The sequence below is a fragment of the Myripristis murdjan genome, chromosome 8 (genome assembly GCF_902150065.1).
Source record: "Myripristis murdjan chromosome 8, fMyrMur1.1, whole genome shotgun sequence".
Lineage (NCBI taxonomy): Eukaryota > Metazoa > Chordata > Actinopteri > Holocentriformes > Holocentridae > Myripristis > Myripristis murdjan.
Window position 1 is genome coordinate 31666568 of NC_043987.1, and position 21822 is coordinate 31688389.

General features: G+C 42.5%; 1 protein-coding gene and 1 pseudogene across 1 annotated transcript; one reads left to right on the forward strand and one right to left on the reverse strand.

Moving 5' to 3' along the window:
• Positions 1–248: 248 nt before the first annotated feature.
• Positions 249–3755, reverse strand: LOC115363844 (keratin, type I cytoskeletal 13-like). Its single transcript, XM_030058168.1, has 6 exons — positions 3342–3755; positions 2477–2559; positions 1439–1595; positions 1082–1243; positions 695–820; positions 249–473 (listed from the first exon to the last, which is right to left on the reverse strand). Exons 1-6 carry the CDS (start codon positions 3753–3755, stop codon positions 249–251), a joined length of 1167 nt encoding a protein of 388 aa, XP_029914028.1.
• Positions 3756–7299: 3544 nt separating this feature from the next.
• LOC115363845 (keratin, type I cytoskeletal 13-like) lies at positions 7300–10470 on the forward strand (annotated as a pseudogene).
• Positions 10471–21822: the final 11352 nt, after the last annotated feature.

Sequence of the window (21822 nt, forward strand, 5' to 3'; positions counted from 1 at the left end):
GACACTGTTGACAAATCAGAAAACAAAGATCAGACAGGCAGGTGGCCATCTTTTAGTTCAGTGAAAAAAAAAAACAATCAGCAAACTTTAACATTTTTTTGATATTTTTAATTGTAGAGTGTTCAATAATATGATGCACTTAGACTTTAACACAGACAAACCAGTATAGTATTTAAAGTCAAAGTGCCAACCCTCCAATGAGGCAGAGCGTCCAAAACCACCACCTTTAAATGAAAGTATAATCCACTTTACCTGGCAATCTCTCCGTCCAGCAGCCTTCTGTATTCGGCGATCTCCAGCTCCAGCCTGGTCTTGATATCCAGCAGGTCAGCATACATCTGCTTCTGGTGCTCCAGGTCAGCCCTCAACTGGGCCAGCTGCTCCTCCAGGCCGAGCACCTGTCCCTGGTAGGCCGCCAGCATGTTGCCGTACCTGCTCTTGGTTTCTGCCAGAGTTCCCTCCAGAGATGCTTTCTGTTGGGAAAGCAAGAGGAAGACTCAAACTGTGCGACTTCTTAAATGACTTTGTGCATGGAAAGTGAAAGTATATTTACCATAAATTTTCTGTGACTTTTTATATAAGCCCTTAAAATATGGGTGCAGAAAAGCAAAATTCAGATTGTCCGAAGACACAAGTGGGACTTAAAGTTGATACTGAAGCCATGTGTATAATTTTCCACATAAAATTTACATACCATGCTGAGTTGGGCCTGCAGCTCGATCTCCAGGCTCTGCAAGGTTTGTCTGACTGTGGTGATCTCAGACTTGGACAACTGGAGGGTCTCGGTGCTCAGAGCCACTTCCTTATTCAGCTCGCTGCTCTGTGGATTGAAGCAAACCACAAGTCATGATCATACCAGTCAGCAGTACACTAAACAAAATGCCTGGTCCGAGTTTCAAAAAGCTAGATTTTGTGCAAAATACTAAAAGTCGCCATCCCAACATCAAATTACCTACTTTTTTTTAACAGGCTATTAAAGTGGCAGAGTTCTAAAGGCTAAAGAAACCTTAAAATAGTTATGACAACCATGAAGTTTCTGCTGGAGAAGACAGCAGTTGAAGAACAGGACAGCGAAACCTACCTTAGCCTGGAACCAGGCCTCCAGGTCTCTGCGGTTCTTGGCGGCGACGCTCTCGTAGTGCTCTCTGATTCCAGCCATGACAGCAGACAGATCCTCCTGAGGAGCAGCGTCCACCTCCACATTCACCTTCAGTCCCACCTGGGCGCGCAGAGCCAGCAGGTCCTGCAGGAGCATCAGCACACATCAACACATCAGCACCAATCAACAGGAACTGAATCTCTGTTGTATGACTAGAAATAAGTGTGCATGTATGATTTGGTGTAAAGCTAAAGTTACTACATTTTGGGAAAATTTCTGCCATTTCCATGGAGTTTTAGACTAAATTCAGAAAATTTGACTTCCACCATCTTGACTTACTTCCTCATGGTTCTTCTTCATGTAGATAAGCTCCTGCCTCAGCCCCTCGATCTGGGCCTCCAGGTCAGACCTGGACAGGTTGAGCTCACCCAGGACGCTCTTCAGCCCGGCGATGTCAGCCTCCACAGACTGGCGCATGGACAGCTCGTGCTCATACCTGCAAATATATTAAAAAACACACTAAGACAGCCATCCATGGGGAAAAAAATGTCAAAATGAAAAAAAAAGCATTATCAAAGACTCTCGACAGCAGGGGGTGAGACTGTTTTTATCAAGAAGCTCCTACAATAACTTATTGTATTTTAGGAAATGCCTGACCTCTCAAACAGAAACAACAATTTTTTCAGTGACTCTGAAACATGTATTTCTCTAAACAGTTTATATTCACACTCGAATTTTACTCTGATTTAGTTTCTTAAGATAAATAAAGATGACACTTTACTGACCCTAGAGTGAAAACAGCAAACAGCAAAAGACATATAGTCCAACAAAGAAAAACTTTATGAAAATGTGAAATAGTATTAAAGCAGCCAATAAATAATGTAGAAACACACTTTTGGTTTGTTGCTCCTCCAAACTATTTCACTATTATAATTGAACATCATTTTTAAGTCAACAAGAACAGTGTGGACGAACATGCCCAGAGACTAACCACTGAAAACTGATTTCTTTTTGGCATTCCACAGGGTTCTATTCTGGGCCCCTTACAGTTTTTTCTGTATATGCTGCCACATGGAAAAATTATTTCCGATGATGGAGTGAGCTGTCACTGTTATGCTGATGACAGCAAGTTATATTGACTTGTAGCTTCAGATGATGCTGATGCTCTAAACACCATGATGAATTGCCAGCATCGAACAGTGAATGAATAAAAAGTTCCTAAGACTAAATGATTCAAATTAAATTGTTATTCACACTAGACTTTTACTCTAAATTGTTTTTTCAAGATAAATAAAGGTGAAATTTTATTTATCCTGGAGTGAAAACACAGGCAGTTTGCCCACAAATGAGCGACTGAAAATACAGATTCACACTCACTTGGCTTTGAAGTCATCTGCAGCCAGCTGAGCATTGTCAATAGCCAGGACGAGGGCTGCGTTGTCACGAGCAGCCAGGAAGATCTGTGGGGAAATAAAGTAAAAAACACTGAATGAACAACATGCTGCCTGACTGCCAGTATCAATATAACAAGACTTTGAACTGGGACTTTGGACAGGGGTAAATACGTCTGAAAATTTGTTTGTCACATCATTTGAAATATCTGAAACTTGATCTGGTGTTTTACAGATGAACATTTCAGTAGCTTCAGTAAGTAAAATCATCACTAACTCCTTCTCATTTAGGTAACTCTCTTCAGGCTCAGGTGTGGCTCTGGAAGAGAAACACCACAGGCTTCATACACAACTTGTTGATGAACTGTGTTTTTATGCAAATGCATGGTGATTAGTCTGCGATAAAATGTACAGCCTGACATGTAGACCAGGTTTCCTTTTTTTTCACAGATGACATAAAACACACATGTGGAGCATTCACATGACAAGTGGTGCACTGCACATCACTTGTGGCCCCTATCTGCCGAGTCTCAAGGTGCAAATCACAAAAGCTTTTGTGCTAATGATATTCCAGCTCACACACACCCATGAACACATGTTTTGTATCTGATTACAATTATCCATGTGGCAAAGTGTAAATGTTGCCTTTGCACCAAGATCACAGTAGGCAGGGCAACAATGAGATTATTTCCGTCTACAGGGTTATTGGACCTAGTAGCAATGTTAGTCTACTTGCTCTCTTGTGCAAATACTGTTTTGCATGTTCCCAACCTGTTGTTGATGATTTTCCTCTCAGTTTTGGAAACCAACATGTGTGTGTCTACTGGTTGAGGATTCAGCTGTGCTCTTACCAGACCCTGAACGTCCTTGATTCTGACACTGAAGCTGGTGTGGTCGTGCATCGCAGGAGCTGTTCTGCTGTCCAGGAACTGCCTGATCTTCAGCTCCAGCTCAGCGTTGGCCTTCTCCAGGTTGCGGACCTTCTCCAGGTAGGAGGCCAGACGGTCGTTCAGGTTCTGCATGGTGGCCTTCTTGTTGTCATCGATGGCATCAGCCAGGCTGAAACCTGCTGCATTGCCACCAGCAGCAGCGGAGGAGAAGCTGGCAGAGGATTGGGAGATGCGGACTCCAGATCCTCCTGCTCCACCATAAACGCTGCCGGCTCTCATGGCGCCGATGCGGCGAGAAGAAGGTGCCATCATGACGGAGCTCCTCATGGGGGAGGCAGTGGACACGTAGCTGCTGCGGCTGGAGAAGGTGGCCATCACTGAAGCTTGGGCTGGTCAGCTGGTGCTGCTGCTCTGGACAGAGAAAACAGGGCTGAGTGAAGACTTGCAGTGACAGAAGGTCCTTTTATACTTTGAAATGAGGAAGGGGGAGGAGAGCTTGGGATGGCAAACATCCTCGAGGTGGTAGCCACTGAGCCCAGGGCAGAACAAGTTTCCGCTCTACAGGTGAGGTCCAGCAGGTCCAATGGGTTTGTGATTGTAAAACACACTCTATTATGACCATTTTCCCCATTCCTGGTGTAGCAAATCATTCGCAAGCCTTTGACCCCTCTTCCCCCTGGCAGTGTGTTGGGTTGGGTTTGGTCAGCTGCAGGTTTTAGAGCATTCTTGTTTACCTGATCAACAAGTCCTGCTGTCAGTCCACATTCACAGGGTGAAGCCTGAACATCAAGATGGTTTACATGGCAAAACTAAGGGTAGATTGAGGTTATGACTCAGGCTCCACTGACAAAATGGTCTTCATTTTAATACAGTTTTGCATGGTACATGTTTAACAGGACATGTTTAAAGGACAGATGTAAAGGAAGATCAATGTATCTTGGGGACATACTGTGATCTGATCATTCAAACCACATTCAGAAGTAGTCAGGGACACATTGAGTGGCATGACATTTGTAGCTTGAACACCAGTGAGTCCAACTACATCCAGCAGCATCAGAATACCACCCTGTCGCTGTGTAGAAGGAAGGGCCATTTGATAGTTTGGACTGTTGACATGAAGTTAAAATTTGATTTAAGTATGTGTGTTTCATTTTTTTTTTTTTTTTTTCTTTATTTTATTTCCGTGGTGAGATGATGATCTCTATGTTGGGTTATCCTAAAAATAGAGAGGTATGGCACAACCACTTAAGTAACTGACCAGATATTGGGAAAAGGATAGGTGGGTAATATTGCGAATGCAGTGAAAAACAGTAAACAGGAATAAGAAAGGGAGGCATGGGAGAAGAGATAAAGTACTGAGGAATCAAAGTTAATATATATATATATATATATATATATATATGTCATTTGGAAACACGAGTACTGTCCATGTTTCTGATTTGTTGCTGAAAATAAATCTATAATCTTCATCAATCAAGGCTAAATTTTCACAGCAGAGGTTGGTGCCAGGTTTGTCCATCCAATGGAGAGTGATGCCACTGAATCCCCTTTTCAAATTCTTGATTACTTCAATCATTGCCAGTTCAGTATAAATTAGAAATGCTGTAACTAATTACTGTAACCATTAAGGTCACTTAATGCCTTCCCAGGAACCCTTGGCTTTGCTCCTTGTTGTATCTTTTGGTTTATTCTTCAGTCCTGTTACACGGTAAAGGTCAGCTTCTTCTCACAGAGTTTATTTTTCTGATTCTTGATTATACAGCATTTACTATGGGAACAGACTGGTGATTTTTAGTTGAGATAATCATCTTCACAGAGGAGGATATAGTCAGTCAGTGATGAAAGCCTCTTCTGGTTCAACATACAAACGCCTCCCAGTCAGTGCATCCATTAGAGGCTCACAGGGTCTCAGCAGCCTCCTCATTACACTGCTGAACCTGTTTTCTGACCACACCCTCCCTTTGAAGCTTAATGCATCAGGCAGGAACTAACTAGCATAGTGGTCAGACATGTTTAAGGGCTGTTTCTCATGTGGTTTATTTGCATTTCCGTCAGGACCAGTTTAGTCAAAGAAAACCTAAATCTGGTGGTATGGCTCTCTTTGTGGCCTGCCTGAACTAACACTATGCCCAGTTTTCACATCGCCATAGCAGAGGTTGATTTTGCCATTGCTCTTGTGGTGTGGTATATTTTTCTGATTGTTCTTATTATTGTAAGCAACTTTGGAGGTCAATGAGAGACAGAACAAGGAGGGCAGTAAGGTCACTCTCCATACGATGGATATACACCGCTACATACACAAGAGGACATACAAACACAATCCACCACAACTGCTGCTGCCGCAGTCAACAATCCACTTCTTACCATTACAGTCCACTGAGGTGAACCAAGTGTATTCAGTGCTCCTCTTTTTCAGCTGACTGTTGGTTCATAACCTCTTTGTTGCGAAAATGAATACAATTATGATGTAAAATGATGTAAAAACCTAGTATAATTAATGCACATTATCAAACACAAATTCAATGTAAAAAGATGCAAATGAAAAACACTAACATATGCAGCGACAAAGCAGAAATGTTGTCAAGTGTGGACAGCAGCTCAGCCAGAATTAGCTAATTTGCATCTGTAGGCCCTGGCCAGGAAAACATTAAAACAACAAACTCACATCATATAACAAACATTTTCATACAAAATATACATAACAATGTACTCCAAATGCTGCTGTTATGATGAGGTGAGGCATGTGTGAACTAACACTTGCAACTGCTTCAAGTTCTCTGTTGGTCACTTCACACCAGCAGCCAGTGACATGTGTCAGTCAACATGGGCTCCGTTCAGACTTTCGAAGCCTCTGTCAGCTGATTCGATCACACGTGGACGACTGAGACAGATCACCTTTCACACCTGCTGTTGTCTTGCATCTCAAATGTGTCCTTAGTGACTTGTGATCATATTTGCAATAGGCCTTCAGACCATCCCAAAATGGGCCCTACCTCTGGCCCATAAACAAAGCAGTTGTGCCTAAACTCTCTTTTTAGGATTACCTGACAAAGACACCCCCCATCTAACCACAAAAACTTCAATTTTTACTTTCATAGCCAACAGCTGGCTCCATCAAATATGCCTTCCCTCTACAAAGTGGCGGGTTGGTATTCTGACACTATTGGGGCATGTGGATGCATTAGGGTTCATAATCCAAATGCCATGTGGTAAAATGCAACGCTGACCACCTCTGAACGTGATTAAAGTGATCAGGTCATCTCACTGAACCCCATTCACACCTGGACGTGCTGCGTTATCAGATCACATGACACACATGTCAAACCAAGTGTGAGCAGGGCCATAATGTGTGTTAAAGTGTTTGTGTGGAGCCTGCTGCAGTAATCACCCTTGAGCAGTTGCCTGTGAATGTAGTTGTTTCATGAGGGTGTGTTGATGTTGGGCTTCAGGCGATGAATGTGGACTGAAACTTTAATAGGACCAGTTGATCAGGCAAAGACGCATGCTCTAAAACCTGTAGCTGTCCTGCCACAGCCCTCCACATTGCCAGGAGGCACATGGGAGAAACCCATGAGTCTAATCTGATAGACCAAGAATGGATAGAGTGGAGATAATTTAGTGTGTTTTACATTTCTAAAGTAAAACTCACCAAACAATGTGTGTTACATTTGCATTACCTCGTAGACCTGATCTGTTGAACAGAAACTTGCTCTGCCCTGCTCGGCATCCTTGCTCAGGAACCCCTCCCCTCATTTCAAAGTATAAAAGGACCTTCTGTCCCAGCAGGTCTTCACTCAGCCCTGTTTTCTCTGTCCAGAGCAGCAGCACCAGCCGACCAGCCCAAGCTTCAGTGATGGCCACCTTCTCCAGCCGCAGCAGTTACATGTCCTCTGCCTCCCCCATGAGGAGCTCCGTCATGATGGTGCCTTCTTCTCGCCGCATCAGCGCCATGAGAGCCGGCAGTGTTTACGGTGGAGCAGGGGGATCTGGAGTCCGCATCTCCCAATCCTCTGCCAGCTTCTCATCTGCCGCCGCCGGTGGCAACGCAGCAGGTTTCAGCCTGGCCGACGCCATCAATGTGTCTGACAACAAGAGGGCCACCATGCAGAACCTGAACGACCGCCTGGCCTCCTACCTGGAGAAGGTCCGCAACCTGGAGAAGGCCAATGCTGAACTGGAGCTGAAGATCAGGCAGTTCCTGGACAGCAGAGCAGCTCCTGAGATGCACGACCACACTGAATTCAAGTTGAGAATCGAGTTGTTGGAGGAACAGGTAAGAGCCGGGAGACACACGCACATGCTGGTTTCCACAACTGAGAAGAAAACAGTGCCAAACAGTATTTTAAGCTTACATTTTTCAGAGGCAAAGCAGATCTGGAAGGAGAAATATTTTCATTAGTTGAGCTGAACATCAGTGGGCAGAGCCAAAGAAGAACATTAATATCATAAAGTTTAGCAGTACTACTGCTGACCAAAACTAAATGCAGTCGAGGAAAACCAAGTCAAGCTCAAAGGAAATACATTAGCTTTAGACCATTTAGACCATATTCACACAGCGGTCATCTTCATCTGAATCACACTCTGGATAGGAAGCTCAAACGCTGTGATCAAAAAGATAATACTGTACTGTTGTGTTCCGGTTGCATATCTAATAAACATAAGGGATCAGTACTTTATGGTTCTACCGCATCCTAACTGATCAGTAACTGAGAAAACAATGGATCTGGAGGGACATCGGGCTGTGATTAAAAGTAAAACAACACATTTGATCACTTGACTTTAGCTAACAGAAAAACTGAGTCTAAGGGGTTCATTGATATCAAAATTTATCGACATTCCTATCATATCATCTTACACTAGGACATGGCAATGTTAGCTTAATAGTGGTTGAAAACTAACGTTAGTTGTTGTCTAGCGTTAGTTAACGGGTGATCAAATATGTTGTTGTACCTTGAAATATGGCCCAATGTCACTCTCCATTGTTTTTTCAGTTGTTCATCAATTGGGAAGTGGTACAATTTGTCTGATTTCTAACATTTATATGAGCATTTCAGCTATTTACACTCATATCGTTCTTTCGTTATTGGCCAATTTCACATCTAATGAAATGTCCTGTCCAGTCAGATTGCTGGTTTTTCAAACATATTTTCTCCTTTATTCTCCCCTCAGATGTATGATGGTGCTCGTAACAACGCAGCAATCCACCTGGCCATTGACAATGCTAAGCTGGCTGCAGATGACTTCAGAGACAGGTCGGTGTGAATCCACTTATTTTGCTCAAGCAACATCTATATTTCACCTCTAGGCATCAATAAAGTTTAATGTTAATGTATCTTAAGAAACTCTAGTATTAATATGATTCTACCATAGGAGCATAGATTCAACTGAGTAATAAAATGCTATGTTTTGTAGTTTTGTTTTTGTTTTTTTTTTATGTCAAGGCCTGCTGTCTTTATATATTTGCAGGCATGATCACGAGCTGGCCATGCGTCAGTCCGTGGATGCCGACATCGCCATGCTGAAGGGTGTGAGGGACCAGCTCACCCTGGCCAAGTCCGACCTGGAGATGCAGGTCGAGGGGCTGAAGGAGGACCTCTTCCTCATGAAGAAGAACCACGAGGAGGTTAAATCACCTCTCACACCTGAATCAGCAGCTTAGACAAGATGATTAAGACTATAGCTCATTTCCACAAACGATAGCACCACAAATAAGTAGATAAAGGAAACTGCAACCTGTGTTGATGGCACATTTTCAGTTCCTGGTTTAGAGAGGACAGTCAGCCATGATGGAGAGGCTGTTGATTGGTGCTGATGTGTTGATGTGTGCTGATGCTCCTGCAGGACCTGCTGGCTCTGCGCGCCCAGGTGGGACTGAAGGTGAATGTGGAGGTGGACGCTGCTCCTCAGGAGGATCTGTCTGCTGTCATGGCTGGAATCAGAGAGCACTACGAGAGCGTCGCCGCCAAGAACCGCAGAGACCTGGAGGCCTGGTTCCAGGCTAAGGTATTGACCTGACACTTTGTTCATTGGTGAAAAGCGTCCCACCCTGCTGACTGGTATGATCATGATAATGACTTGTGGTTTGCTTCAATCCACAGAGCAGTGAACTGAATAAGGAAGTGGCTCTGAGCACCGAGACCCTCCAGTTGTCCAAGTCTGAGATCACCACAGTCAGACAAACCCTGCAGAGCCTGGAGATCGAGCTGCAGGCCCAACTCAGCATGGTATGTAAATTTTATGTGGAAAATTATACACATGGCTTCAGTATCAACTTAAAGTCCCGCTTGTGTCTTCGGAGAATCAGAATTTTGTTTTTCTGCACCCATATTCTAAGGGTTTATATGAAAAGTCACAGTAAATTCATGGTAAATGTGCATTTGTCATCACTTTCCATGCACAAAGCATCTCTGGAGCCCAAAACAATTTCTCACTACATTACAATTTGACTGATCGGTCCTTTAAGAAATCGCACAGTTTGAGTCTTTCTTCTGTTTTCCCAACAGAAAGCATCTCTGGAGGGAACTCTGGCAGAAACCAAGAGCAGGTACGGCAACATGCTGGCGGCCTACCAGGGACAGGTGCTCGGCCTGGAGGAGCAGCTGGCCCAGCTGAGGGCCGACCTGCAGCACCAGAAGCAGATGTACGCCGACCTGCTGGATATCAAGACCAGGCTGGAGCTGGAGATCGCCGAATACAGAAGGCTGCTGGACGGAGAGATTGCCAGGTAAAGTGGATTATACTTTCATTTAAAGGTGGTGGTTTTGGAAGCTCTGCCTCATTGGAGGATTGGCACTTTGACTTTAAATACTATACTGGTTTGTCTCTGTTAAAGTCTAAGTGCATCATATTATTGAAAACTGTAGAATTTAAAATATCAAAAAATGTTAGCAAAGCTTTAAAGTTTGCTGATTGTTTTTTTCTTTTTCTTTTTCTTTTTTTTTTTTTTTGCTGAATTACAAGATGGCCACCTGCCTGTCTGATCTTTGTTTTCTGATTGGTCAACAGTGTCTCCACAACCACTACAACCAAGAGGGTGGTGATAGTCCAGGAGTTGGTTGATGGGAAGGTGGTCTCCGCTTCCACACAGTGAGATGTGCCAGACTCCAGAGCAGGAAGGAAGACGTCATCATCTCATAGATTCACTCATCAATGAGCCACATTTCATTTACTGGTGAATTTTAACCATCCAAACAATAAAATGAGTCTCAAAAACATCTGTGGTGTCATAAGTGTGATCATTTTAACTGTAAGGAAATAAACAAACTTTAACTTACTTTTACTAGACAAATGTTTTCTACCAAGGTTAAATGGAGATTGCTCAGTAAAATGCAGTCCTACAAGGGTTCTGTGTTTCACTGGTGTTTTCATATAGCTGACAGTCAAATGACCCAGCCAGACGAGTTTGAGGTGTGTAATAAAAAAGAGAGAAAGACAAACAAAAAACAGGTGTTCAACATGATAACACTTTACTGCTTCACTGAGGAAAATTCTTGAAACACAGTCCTTTATTTTGGAAGCAACTGGGAAGTATCACAACTCATGATCACTTTTTTTAATTTAAAAACTAATAATAACAATAATAATAATATTTCAAGGCTGACTGCAGGTTTAAACAGCACAACATGCAAAAACACACATGCAACCCCAGTTTGAGACCAGCAGAGTGAGTTGAGCTGGAGATTTTCTTTTTTTTAATAAACCTTGTGGTTTTCTTTACCACTGGTGAAGAGTGCCCTCTTCTGTCGTAAGAGAGAACTACAGTTTGATTCCCAACCTCATCATCAGTCTTTGCAGCATGCAGCATGTCATGTTCAGCACTAGAGGAAGCAAAAGATCCACAGGAACTAAATAATTTACCATCTGTGAGAGAGCTTTCACTGTATGTAGCACGCATCAATGACTTTTCACAATCTGTGTGAAAATAATAAAGGAGCAGAGCATGGAGAGAATGACACACTATGGTGTAGAGCGGAGGATCGTACAAATTCAACTACTTTGGTCATACATTTCACTGTTAAGTTTATTTCAATAACCATCTAATAAAATACAGTTACACCTGATTGGTCATCAAGGATAGCAGAATAAAATCATTCCAATTGTCGTCCTTCAATTCTCTACCTTGATCTGCCAGACATATCTTCAAAATTATTATTGCAAAAAAAAAAAAAAGACCTGAGATATTGGTTGGATGTTTGCATTTACACACAATTGCACTTTATTTTGTACTCAAAAAAAGACAAGTACTAAAATAATCTGTGGATTTTGTTTTTTTTTTTCAAGTTTGCACCTTCGGTTCCATTCATTCACATGTCCACTTGTGTGTTTATAAATCCTCTCTGTGAGTTTAAATGAAGGCCACATGTGTGTGAATATTTTCTGTGACTGTAAATGCCAGCGTGCAAGTGTTCAGGGGTTTTGCTGCGATAGTGGGCTCAGCCAGGACAGAAAACTGCCGGACGTTTCTAACCAGCAGCCACAGCAGACTCTAAATATTACAAACAATACAAAACAGAAAAACAAAACAAAATTGCTCAAAATCCAATACCAAAAAAAAAAAAAAAAAAACAGCCACAAAAGATGATGAAAGATGTGACGAATTCATTGGATACTGCTGATATTTTGTGCCTTCAATTCATATATACGCATGCATCCATGTATACATACCCATCAAAATACACACAGTAGGTCTACCCATGCATATACACAGTTTACAGTACACACCACTTGCAGGGAGTGTCAATAGCGTGACAATATTAAATATATAAAAAATATATTATAAAATAATATTGACCTTCTGATTCCTTTTGATGATGTGGTTATAACTTACAGTCATCCAAAATCCACCTTTTCTCAAACACATCTTCCATATTCCTTACTTTGTGGGTTATTTTTTTTCCATAAGTTCAACTTCTTTAATCATAATTTTCCATTTTGTTAGATTTGGGTGTTTAGTTGTTTTCCACCCTTTTGTAAATGGTTCTCAAGATTCTGAATAGATAATTTCCATCTTGATTAAGACCCGTTGGAGGTTTTCCCAACCTAACATGCTCTGCTTTCAAGTACACAAGCTACCTTTTGGAAATATTTTTTGAAGTGGACCTATGAGCACTGGCTGGCTGGTCAGTGAAATCAGTGACATTCAGCCGGGTTTATTTTAGGACCTTTTTTTTTTTTTTCATGTGAATAAACATGTGTTCATGCGCCCAGTACACCGGCTTCGTCTCAGCGCCCACGCCTGTGGTCAGCAGCGTGTGTGTCTGTGTGTGTGTGTGTGTGTGTGCATGAGTGAGCGTGGATCACAGTCCCACTTCAAAAAAAGAAAAAAAAATCTCAACCTAATCCACACTTATTGAGCATTTTTGCTAACACCACTTCCCCTCCCGCACTTCATCAGGAGGGATGGCCTGCATGGAAATATTGCTGTGTATGCAAATGTTACATTGGTTTATTGTAGCATCCATTAATGGGCAGTACGACCAATATCAACTGGGTGTGATCTAATTATTTGCATATTTATTTACATCTTCATGTGCTGTTTATTCATATATTTCTTAATGACTGTGGCTGACCCTGTTGTTTCAATGCTCAGACTGGATAACGTCTGGACAAAGTCACATGTTCATTTAGAAAATGTGTCCTCTTTACATCATAACTGGGTCATAAACACCAGTAACTGCTGTGTGGGGAGCTGGAACCATTTTTTTTTTTTTTTTTTTTTTTTTTTTTTTTGTGCCAAGTGCGCCCTCAAGTGTGTTGATAAAAGCTCCTGACACTCACACTCTTCATGCCTTGGCCACTTCCCGGAAAAACACAGTTCAGGTGGCCACTCAGCTAAAGACAAAGAAATAGCAGCAGTGGAAAGAGAACAAGAACCTGCTACTCCTCTAGAAGTACTGTTCCTCTGCTGGTATGTGACTGCAGTAGAAGTAGAAGTACTGTTCCTCTGCTGGTATGTGACTGCAGTAGAAGTAGAAGTACTGTTCCTCTGCTGGTATCAGACTGCAGTACAAGTAGAAGTACTGTTCCTCTGCTGGTATGTGACTGCAGTAGAAGTAGAAGTACTGTTCCTCTGCTGGTATGTGACTGCAGTAGAAGTAGAAGTAGTGCAGTAAAAAACCTCCTGCAGTAAAAGTCCAAAGTGTCTCATGTCAAATGTCCTGGCAGTAAAAGTGACTGAGCTTCTTTTTCCAAACAGTAACTGTGTTAGCTGGCATCTTTTCCATGCAGTTAGAAAAGGAGGAGAGAACACGCTGCACACTACATGCTTTTAAAGGGGTCGGGAAGGCCCTTTCCTGTCCCAGCATGACTGAGCCCAGTGCACAGAGCAGCTCCATAAAGGCGTGGCCGGCTGAGTTTGGTGTGGAAGAACTTGAGCGGCCCACACAGAGCCCCGACCTCAACCCCATCCAACACCTTTGGGATCAACTAGAATGGAGACTGGGAGCCGGGCCCTCTGGTCCAACATCAGAGTCTGAGCTCACAAAGGCTCTTCTGATTGAATGGGCAGAAACTCCCACAGACACTCCAACATCTGGCAGAAACTCCCACAGACACTCCAACATCTGGCAGAAAGCCTCCCAGAAGAGTGGAAGCTGTTCTGCTGCAAACGACCAACTCCACATTAATGCCACTGGATTTAGGATGGAGCTCAGAGAAGCTCCTGCAGGTGTGATGTGGAGGTGGACCAGCACTTTTATCCATAAAATAAACAACAAATTCTCATTTTCTGCAGGTAGTGCCAACTGTCTGATATCACCCAGTGATATACTAATGTGTTAGCATGGCTCGTACTGTTGCTCAGCATTTGCTTGCCAATTTGTTTGCCTTAGATCTCCTGGGAACCTGTGAATGATATTTTGGTATCTATGCTATGTTACCTGATCTCATCACTTTAATGGGTAAGTTGAACAACAAACCAGTCTCGCAGAAACTGGTTTCTTTCTTTAATTTCCACCCGGATAGTGTGTGTGATAGTGTGTGTGATAGTGTGTGCACCGGCTAGACTGACATTCATGGTTGACTGGTATCTATTACAGTGTCTGTCTCAGCTCCTGTCTAACCTGTCTCTCAGGCTGTGTGTGTGTGTGTGTGTGTGTGAGTGAAGACAGGTGTGCTAGACTCAGGTCAACACCTGCCGGCAGCAACTCTTCTGTAATCAGTCGACTGCGTGCACTCAGCTGACAGATCGTAGTTTCTGCTGCGCTTCAAGCCATTCCTGATTTTGCAGGATGTTGCAAAAGATGCAAGATTGCAGCCCCGTTTGGAGCCCTGCTCCCATATCCTCATCTTTGTTTGTCGTCCCTGCAGTCCCGCCTGCTCCCGGCTGCCCCGTCTTGCCTTGTCCTCGTCTTCCCTGGATCCCGCTTTGCCCTCCTCTCAGCTCTGCTCAGCTTGACGCCCCGGCCTCCCTCAGCCCAGCTCAGCTCCGTCTCCTCACTCCATCTCTCCATTCCCTGGAATAAACACTTTTTAACCTCAGTTCTGTCTCCTTGCCTCTTGTGTTCTGCACTTGCTTTCACTAGTCTAGCTCCCAACATAATAAGAAGGCTCTGCTGCTGTGAAGTTTCTTCCCCATGAACATTTGCCCCTAAATGACCAGTTAAAGTTACTGTTTCTGCTATGAATTTTGAGTTAAACAGCCTAATATTGTATGATAATAGGCTGGAGAGGGTGCGGTGTATCCAGGCATGACTGGATAAATACCTTGAAGGACCAAAAGGAAAAAATAAAGTTGTGAAGTAGTGAACTGTAGGTCGATGCTAGGAGCCCCTGGGCACCCTCACAGCCAGGGATGTGGTTAAAATGCCTTTATGAGTTAAGGCAGTGGTTCTCACATGGGAGAATGCATATCAGTCATGCATAATTCCTTATATAAGCAGCCTATGCTATAATGAGACCAATAAAAAAATGTAAATGCAAGTTTGATAAACCACATTTTATACTGGGGTTTCCTGAAGGTGTCGGATGTGTGTGTTTGTGGTTTAAATGTGTGTTTGTTCACTATGTCCGCAAAGACAAGTCAAAAATCAAGAAAACCTGGGTTGGGTTGGACCTCTTTTACAGGATTTTTTTTTTTTTTTTTTACCTTTTTTTTTATTATTATTATTATTATTTATTTTTGCACCTTTTGCTGAAAAACTATTTCAAAGGGGGTAAATTATTGGAAAAAAGTTTGAGAACCACCGTGAACCATTGTGAATCGAAACCGGTTGGCATTCTCCTGACTTTTTTTTTGTGATTTTTGTACCTTGACGTTCCCGTGGGGCCTCGGCTCCATGCCTGTGCGCCGGAGGAAAGCCCAGGGGCTCCTCGCCTCTGCACCTGGACGGGCCGGTGAAGATGGAGTGATGCAGCCACAGACTTCTAAAGAAACTGGAGCAAAATCACTCCTGCTTTCATTACAGCCACCTGACAACTGTCTGTCTGTGTGTGTGTCTGTCTTACTTCAGACGCAGGCATCCGGAAAGCTGCTGGAAATCTGTTAACTACATTCAACCTCACCCACGTAGAGGAGGCTGCATTCACACACTCACATTTCAAATTGCTGCTCATATCAATTTCACTTTATTTGATAACTCCTCAATGTTCAGCTGCCCATATCTGCATAGCCTTCCTGCACTTTTTTTTTTTTTTTTTTTGGACTAAATTCATGCACCTCCTTGTTTTTCTTTTGGTCCTTCGTTGTGTCTCATCCTCCCTCCAAGAGCACACTAGATAACAAAAGCTGCATTGGTGCAAAGTTACACGGTCTGATTTGAGCATTCAAATACAAGCTGCATGCAGGTCTGCTTCCCTCCTGCATAATGGAGCTCGTAAATGTAAATAAATGTAAATAAATGTGCACCGTGAAGAAAAACCCTGTGACTCCAAGTGGCTTATTACTGATGGGATGAGACAACATTGCGGTTTAAATCATGCATACTTCCATCTGCAGTGTGAATATTGTAACATCTGCAACCGGTCCAGGGATGGGAAGTTTGCACAGCAGCTGAAAAATGGAATAGGAGATTATTTTTCTTCTGTAATTATGTAGTTGCTGGGTAAAACATTTTTAAAATTTGCTGGTAAACTTTAAGAGGTAAACTCCCTGGAGGTGTCAGACAGGAAAAGCAGTTTCATGCCATTTATCGCTTTCTATGAGAACAGGCTGGCCTGACAGTGAACATTACAGAGCAGCAATATATCTGTCATCAGCGTCCATGAAGAACAAAAGAGAAACGTTTACACTTTTACTTCATGATACCAACCATACCACACAGAGCATTCTCCACGGTGATTACGGGTGTGACGAGGATTTAATAGCTACATTGTGAGGCCAAGTCAAGAGCGGTAAAAAAAAAAAAAAAAAAAAAAAAAAAAGAGCTCATAATGCAGCATGGTGTGTCATGCATTGCTCATATTGCAAAGGCATCATTTAATGCAGCAGATGTATGCATACATGCAAGGCTGAGGCCAAACAGGCCCAAACCGGCTGACGCTCAAGTGGCCCAAAACAAACAGCCCACCCAGGTCTGGCTGCTATTTATAGTCACACAGCAAACAGAGGGGGATGAAATGGCATAACCAGTGGGCAAAATATGAATATTGCGTACCTAAAATGGAGTGAAGAATCTGTGATATTTAGTTATTTGTTCTGCCTTGTTCTGTGGTTGGGTAATGTAAATGTACTTATGCAAAAACATGTGTATACAGTATGTCTTCAATGTGGACCCCAGCGAGAGTAGCTGCTGTGTTGTAACAGCTGATGTGGATCCAAATAAACAATAAACAATAAACAATAAGCAGCACTGCTTACCGGGAGTCTGAAGACGTCACGAGGGAACAGGTTTGGTGTTCGCACCTTCGATCCACAGTCTTTGGCTCTCACCAAACCTAAAACCATCTGAAGTTGTGATAATAGTATAGACGATATATGAAAAATGAAATACTGATATCATGTTCACAACGTCAATAACACAGAGCCAACTCTCTCCATCCTCCTACACTTATATGTAGCTTGAGTGTAATTCAGTTGACAAAAAAGAGACAAAACACAAAATAAACAACGTTAAAGATGCATTTGATAGCATTGTTTGTTTGTTTGTGAATTCTTCTGGCCATGATAATCATCGAGTGAACATCTGATACGGTGACTGCCCAAGCTGAGTCACATTTGGTCCACAGTGTGTAACAATCTAACAGCTCCTGAATCCCAGTACCAGGCGTCGGGTTCTGTCACTTGGTCCACTTTCTATTCATATACACTGTTTATATTATATATATACTGTTTATATTTATATAGGCTGTTTATGTATTTCTTTATATTTATTATATATATACTTTTTATACTTTATTTTTATATAAGCTGTTTATATTTATTACATACATATACTGTTTATGTTTATATTTATATTTATATAGGCTGTTTATATTTGTTCATATATACTGTTTATAGTGATACATACTCTTTATACTTATTCATAGTGTTTATATTCATATATACTGTTTATACTTATATATCTTAGTTTTTTATATTTACACTTCTTTTTTTTAACCTTGCTTTATTTATTTATTTAGGCTTATACCAGGACCTGAGTGCTAATTTCGTACCACTAACACGGACAATAAAGTTCCATGAATCCTTGAATCCTTGAATCCTTGAATCCTTGAACAAACCAGAATCAAACAGATGTGACTGCATGTTTTTCTCGGTGGCTGCAGAGAGACAGCAGCCGCGTCGTGCCGCCTTGAATGCGGCTCTTGCATGTTTACGTTGTTGTAAGCATCGGCGCTCTGCGGCTCAGTGAATACAGTCTTTTGTTGGGACTGAGTCACAAGGATGTTGAATTAATTCGGCACTAATTTTTGTGGTCAACGGTTTGCAGCCGTCCGATCGTTCACCTGCTGCCGCTGAGCTGCGGCGTGGCTAACGTTGTGCCTCTTTGTCTCTGCAGCTTGGCGATGTTTCACGTAAGCGGCCATGATTTCCCAGATTGTTCCCGCATTCCACATTTAAAAATTTTGCACTTTGGGCACCAACGATCTGGCCACTTTGAAAACTGCCTCATTATTGAGTTTAGTTGTTTCAAAGTCCATCCTGGTGTTCTCGTAATGTAAGCGAGTTCCTTCACCCTCTGTGGGGAGATTTTTCCGTTGGTGCTGTTCGTTTGTGGGACATTAGTTACAGTGACATTTGGTTTGTTGAGTGAAACCTGAAGCTGGAGAGCGCCCAAGAGCCTGAGGGTTCGAAACGACACACCGTGCAGCTTCATGGCTCGATGCCTCATAAATCAACAGAATGTGGTTATTATGTGAACAAGCTCATGACAATGTCTAAGAACCACTTGCTTCAAAGCTATGAACCTCAAGTTCATACCGAGGTTATTGAAGTTAATGAAAACTAAACTAAAAACTAAATTTAGGTCTGAAAAAAAAAAAAAATTGTTAACTGAAATAAAAATTAAAACATTATACTTTAGAATAACAGTAAAACAGAAACAATATTGTGAACTTACAAAAATAACTAAACTAAAATAAAATAATACAGAAAATGTCTTAACCCTCCTGTTATGTTCAGATTTACTAACATCTTTTATGTTTGAGCTCAATTTGGCCCCAGTAGTTTAAACCTCCACAAAATTATTATAACTAAAATTGTTACCAAAGTTTATGTGTCAGGTACTTTATGTTTCTTTGTTGATGACCTAAATATCCCTTTAAATAAAACATAACCCCTCACCCACCCCCCCACTTATAAATCCAGTATTCCTATTACGCCACTATGGAAAAATATGCAAATCACCAATAAATCTCACTGATTGACCTAAATTTTTTGGTGTTTTAATTTATATTATTTCTAAGTACAGATTTTTGTTATTTATAACCGATGCGTTACAAAGTGTGTACAGGACATTGAAAACATATCATATGAATTTCATATTTACCCGGTAGTACCCATTACATTAGGAAAACTCATTAAATATGAAGCAAAAAATGATGTTAGTTGTTTATTTAGAGACGTTAAACACTGAATGGGGTCAAATTGGCCCCAAACATAATAGAAGGGTTAAGTTTGTTCAGATGTGCTCATACAGGCAGCAGGAGTTTGCGTTGGTGCTGATGTTTTTTTGGGACTGGGACGTCGACCTGACTGGGAGTCAATACCTGTTCTGACAAACAGCATAAAGGTCATGGGTAAAGCCCTAAAATCACATCGCGGTGTTTTGCGTTACCAAGACGATGACTATTTATCAGTCAGCTTATCAAATCTAAGCTTGATGATGTGCGCTGATACAGTTCCTTGGAGTCTGGTATTTTCAGTGTTAACAAAACTAGAGACAAGATGTTGTTCCAGCTAAAGATAAGATCCAGACCCTCAGATGAGAAGCAGGCGTGTCGGTGTTCTCAGCTGATAAGAGCTCAGTTCTGCAGAACAGAAGTAAAACAGGCCAGGCAGATAAGCTGGTGAGTCACGGCTGAGCTGAGGAGGCTGCCAAGGAGGAGGTTATCGTGGTTCATCAACCGAGACCGCTGCTGAAAGTGCTTTTACCAGAGAAGGAGATTTGAATATTGTAGTCACAGTAATATGTTCAGTAATATGTACATTGGCAGCGGCTGCGCGATTTGACTGACAGCTAGACCTGCAATTTGGGAAATGACAATTTGGCCGGGAATGTGCGCAACCTGTTCCACAGGGTTCAGCGTTCGGAGCGATACACTCGATATCTCACACCTGCCTCAGCACTAATGTCGGTGATGCAGGCGGCCTGCGAGGGGAGTTCCTGAGAGAAAAGGCACTGGCCCACCAGGAACAACACACCTCGATGTGTTAATGGTTCCCAGTTAAGGTGAAACCATGTGGTGTCAGACCGGGTCCAGCCTTGTGGACTCACCTGGTCCCTCAGTGTTCGGCTGCTGCAGCAGATCAGAGCCTCGGTCCTGTCAGATGAGCTGCTCGGCCTGTGGGGAGTCACTGTGGGTTTGTTAGGGAGAACAGGCCTGGGGGCGCCCCGGAGGCTCACCGGTAAAGAGCGTGTATCATCCTCCCCTCCTTGGGCTCTGTGTGTTTGGCTCCACCCCCCATAGCCATATTAATTTACTTTAATTGATATAAACTCAAATAGATATAAATTGATATAAATTAATATAAATATCTAATTCTTTAACCCATTTTTGCTGTTATTGGGGCTGCCTCTGCCGCTACCGCCGCCACAGTGTACTATCAAACAAGACTATTATCATTATTACTATATATTGTTGTATTGTTACTATTATCATTATTATTATTATTATTATTATTATTATTATTATTAACGCTCTCACTTTTTCTTTCTCCCCCTCCCTCTCTCCCCCTCCTCTCTCTCTCCTTTTCTCACTTTCATTCACCCACCCCCCCTTCCCTTTTCCCACAATCGATCCATATTGCTTAGTTGCTCTCTACATTTACTATCGTTTTCATTGTAATATGATGTTGTCATTGCTGTTGTTTGTCATTATTTTTGTTTGTTTGTTTGTTTGTTTGTCTATTTGCTTGATTTGTGTTTCCCTTTCCACTATGTGGAAAAGGAAGGGAAAGCGCGTATCATGTATCAGGGCCCAATCTCAATCGCAGTGACTGGGGTTCGAATCCGACCTCAGGTCCTTTGCTGCACGTCATCCCCCCTCTCTCTCCCTGCCTTTCTGTCTATCTCAACTGTGACTGTCAAATAAAGCAGAAATGACAAAAAAATAGTCTTGGTGACGGTTCAGTGTGGGTCACAAAAATCCTGCAGTCCCACGCCACCATAATGGTCGCTGGCTGTTGCTGGTTAAAAATTAGGAAGAAGTCAGGAGATGAATAAGGCGGAGCTGCTCGCCCTCGTCCTCACCGTGAGAGAATCCAGATGTGTCATTACCTGCGGATTTTGATGCTGTGAACATCCTTCTCCACCCCAACCCAAAGAGGCAGCCCAGGACAGAGCAGCCGACGGGGATCATCTGAAGCCACTGTCCTGCTGCTGGAAGCCTCCAGAGACGATACCTGTGCACTAACTTTTGATGTTGAATGTTAATCGATTTTGAGTGAAAGTGAAACATCAGTGAGGCGGGTGGAGGAGGGTCGGAGCGAGACAGAGGCAGACAACGTGCATCACCTTTGGGGTAAACTCAGCTTCCACCTCCTGTGGACATAAGAAGCTTTTTGTAAAGAGCACCTCTCTTCCTCCATGAGTGTAACACACTCGCTGTAAAGATAAGGTACAGGCAAAGACGAAAAACAATCAGGAAACAATGAAAGAGCAACTAAAACTGGAGACAGATGATCAATGTAAAATCGCTTTCTCAAAACCTTTGTCTCCTCTGGTGTCCCTGACTATCATCAAAACAGTTTAGTCACATTTGTAATAACATGCCTCATCATCTGCCATGTCTGTTGATTTCGTTTCATTCGCTGTGATGCCCTGAATGAACTGACCCACAATGCCCT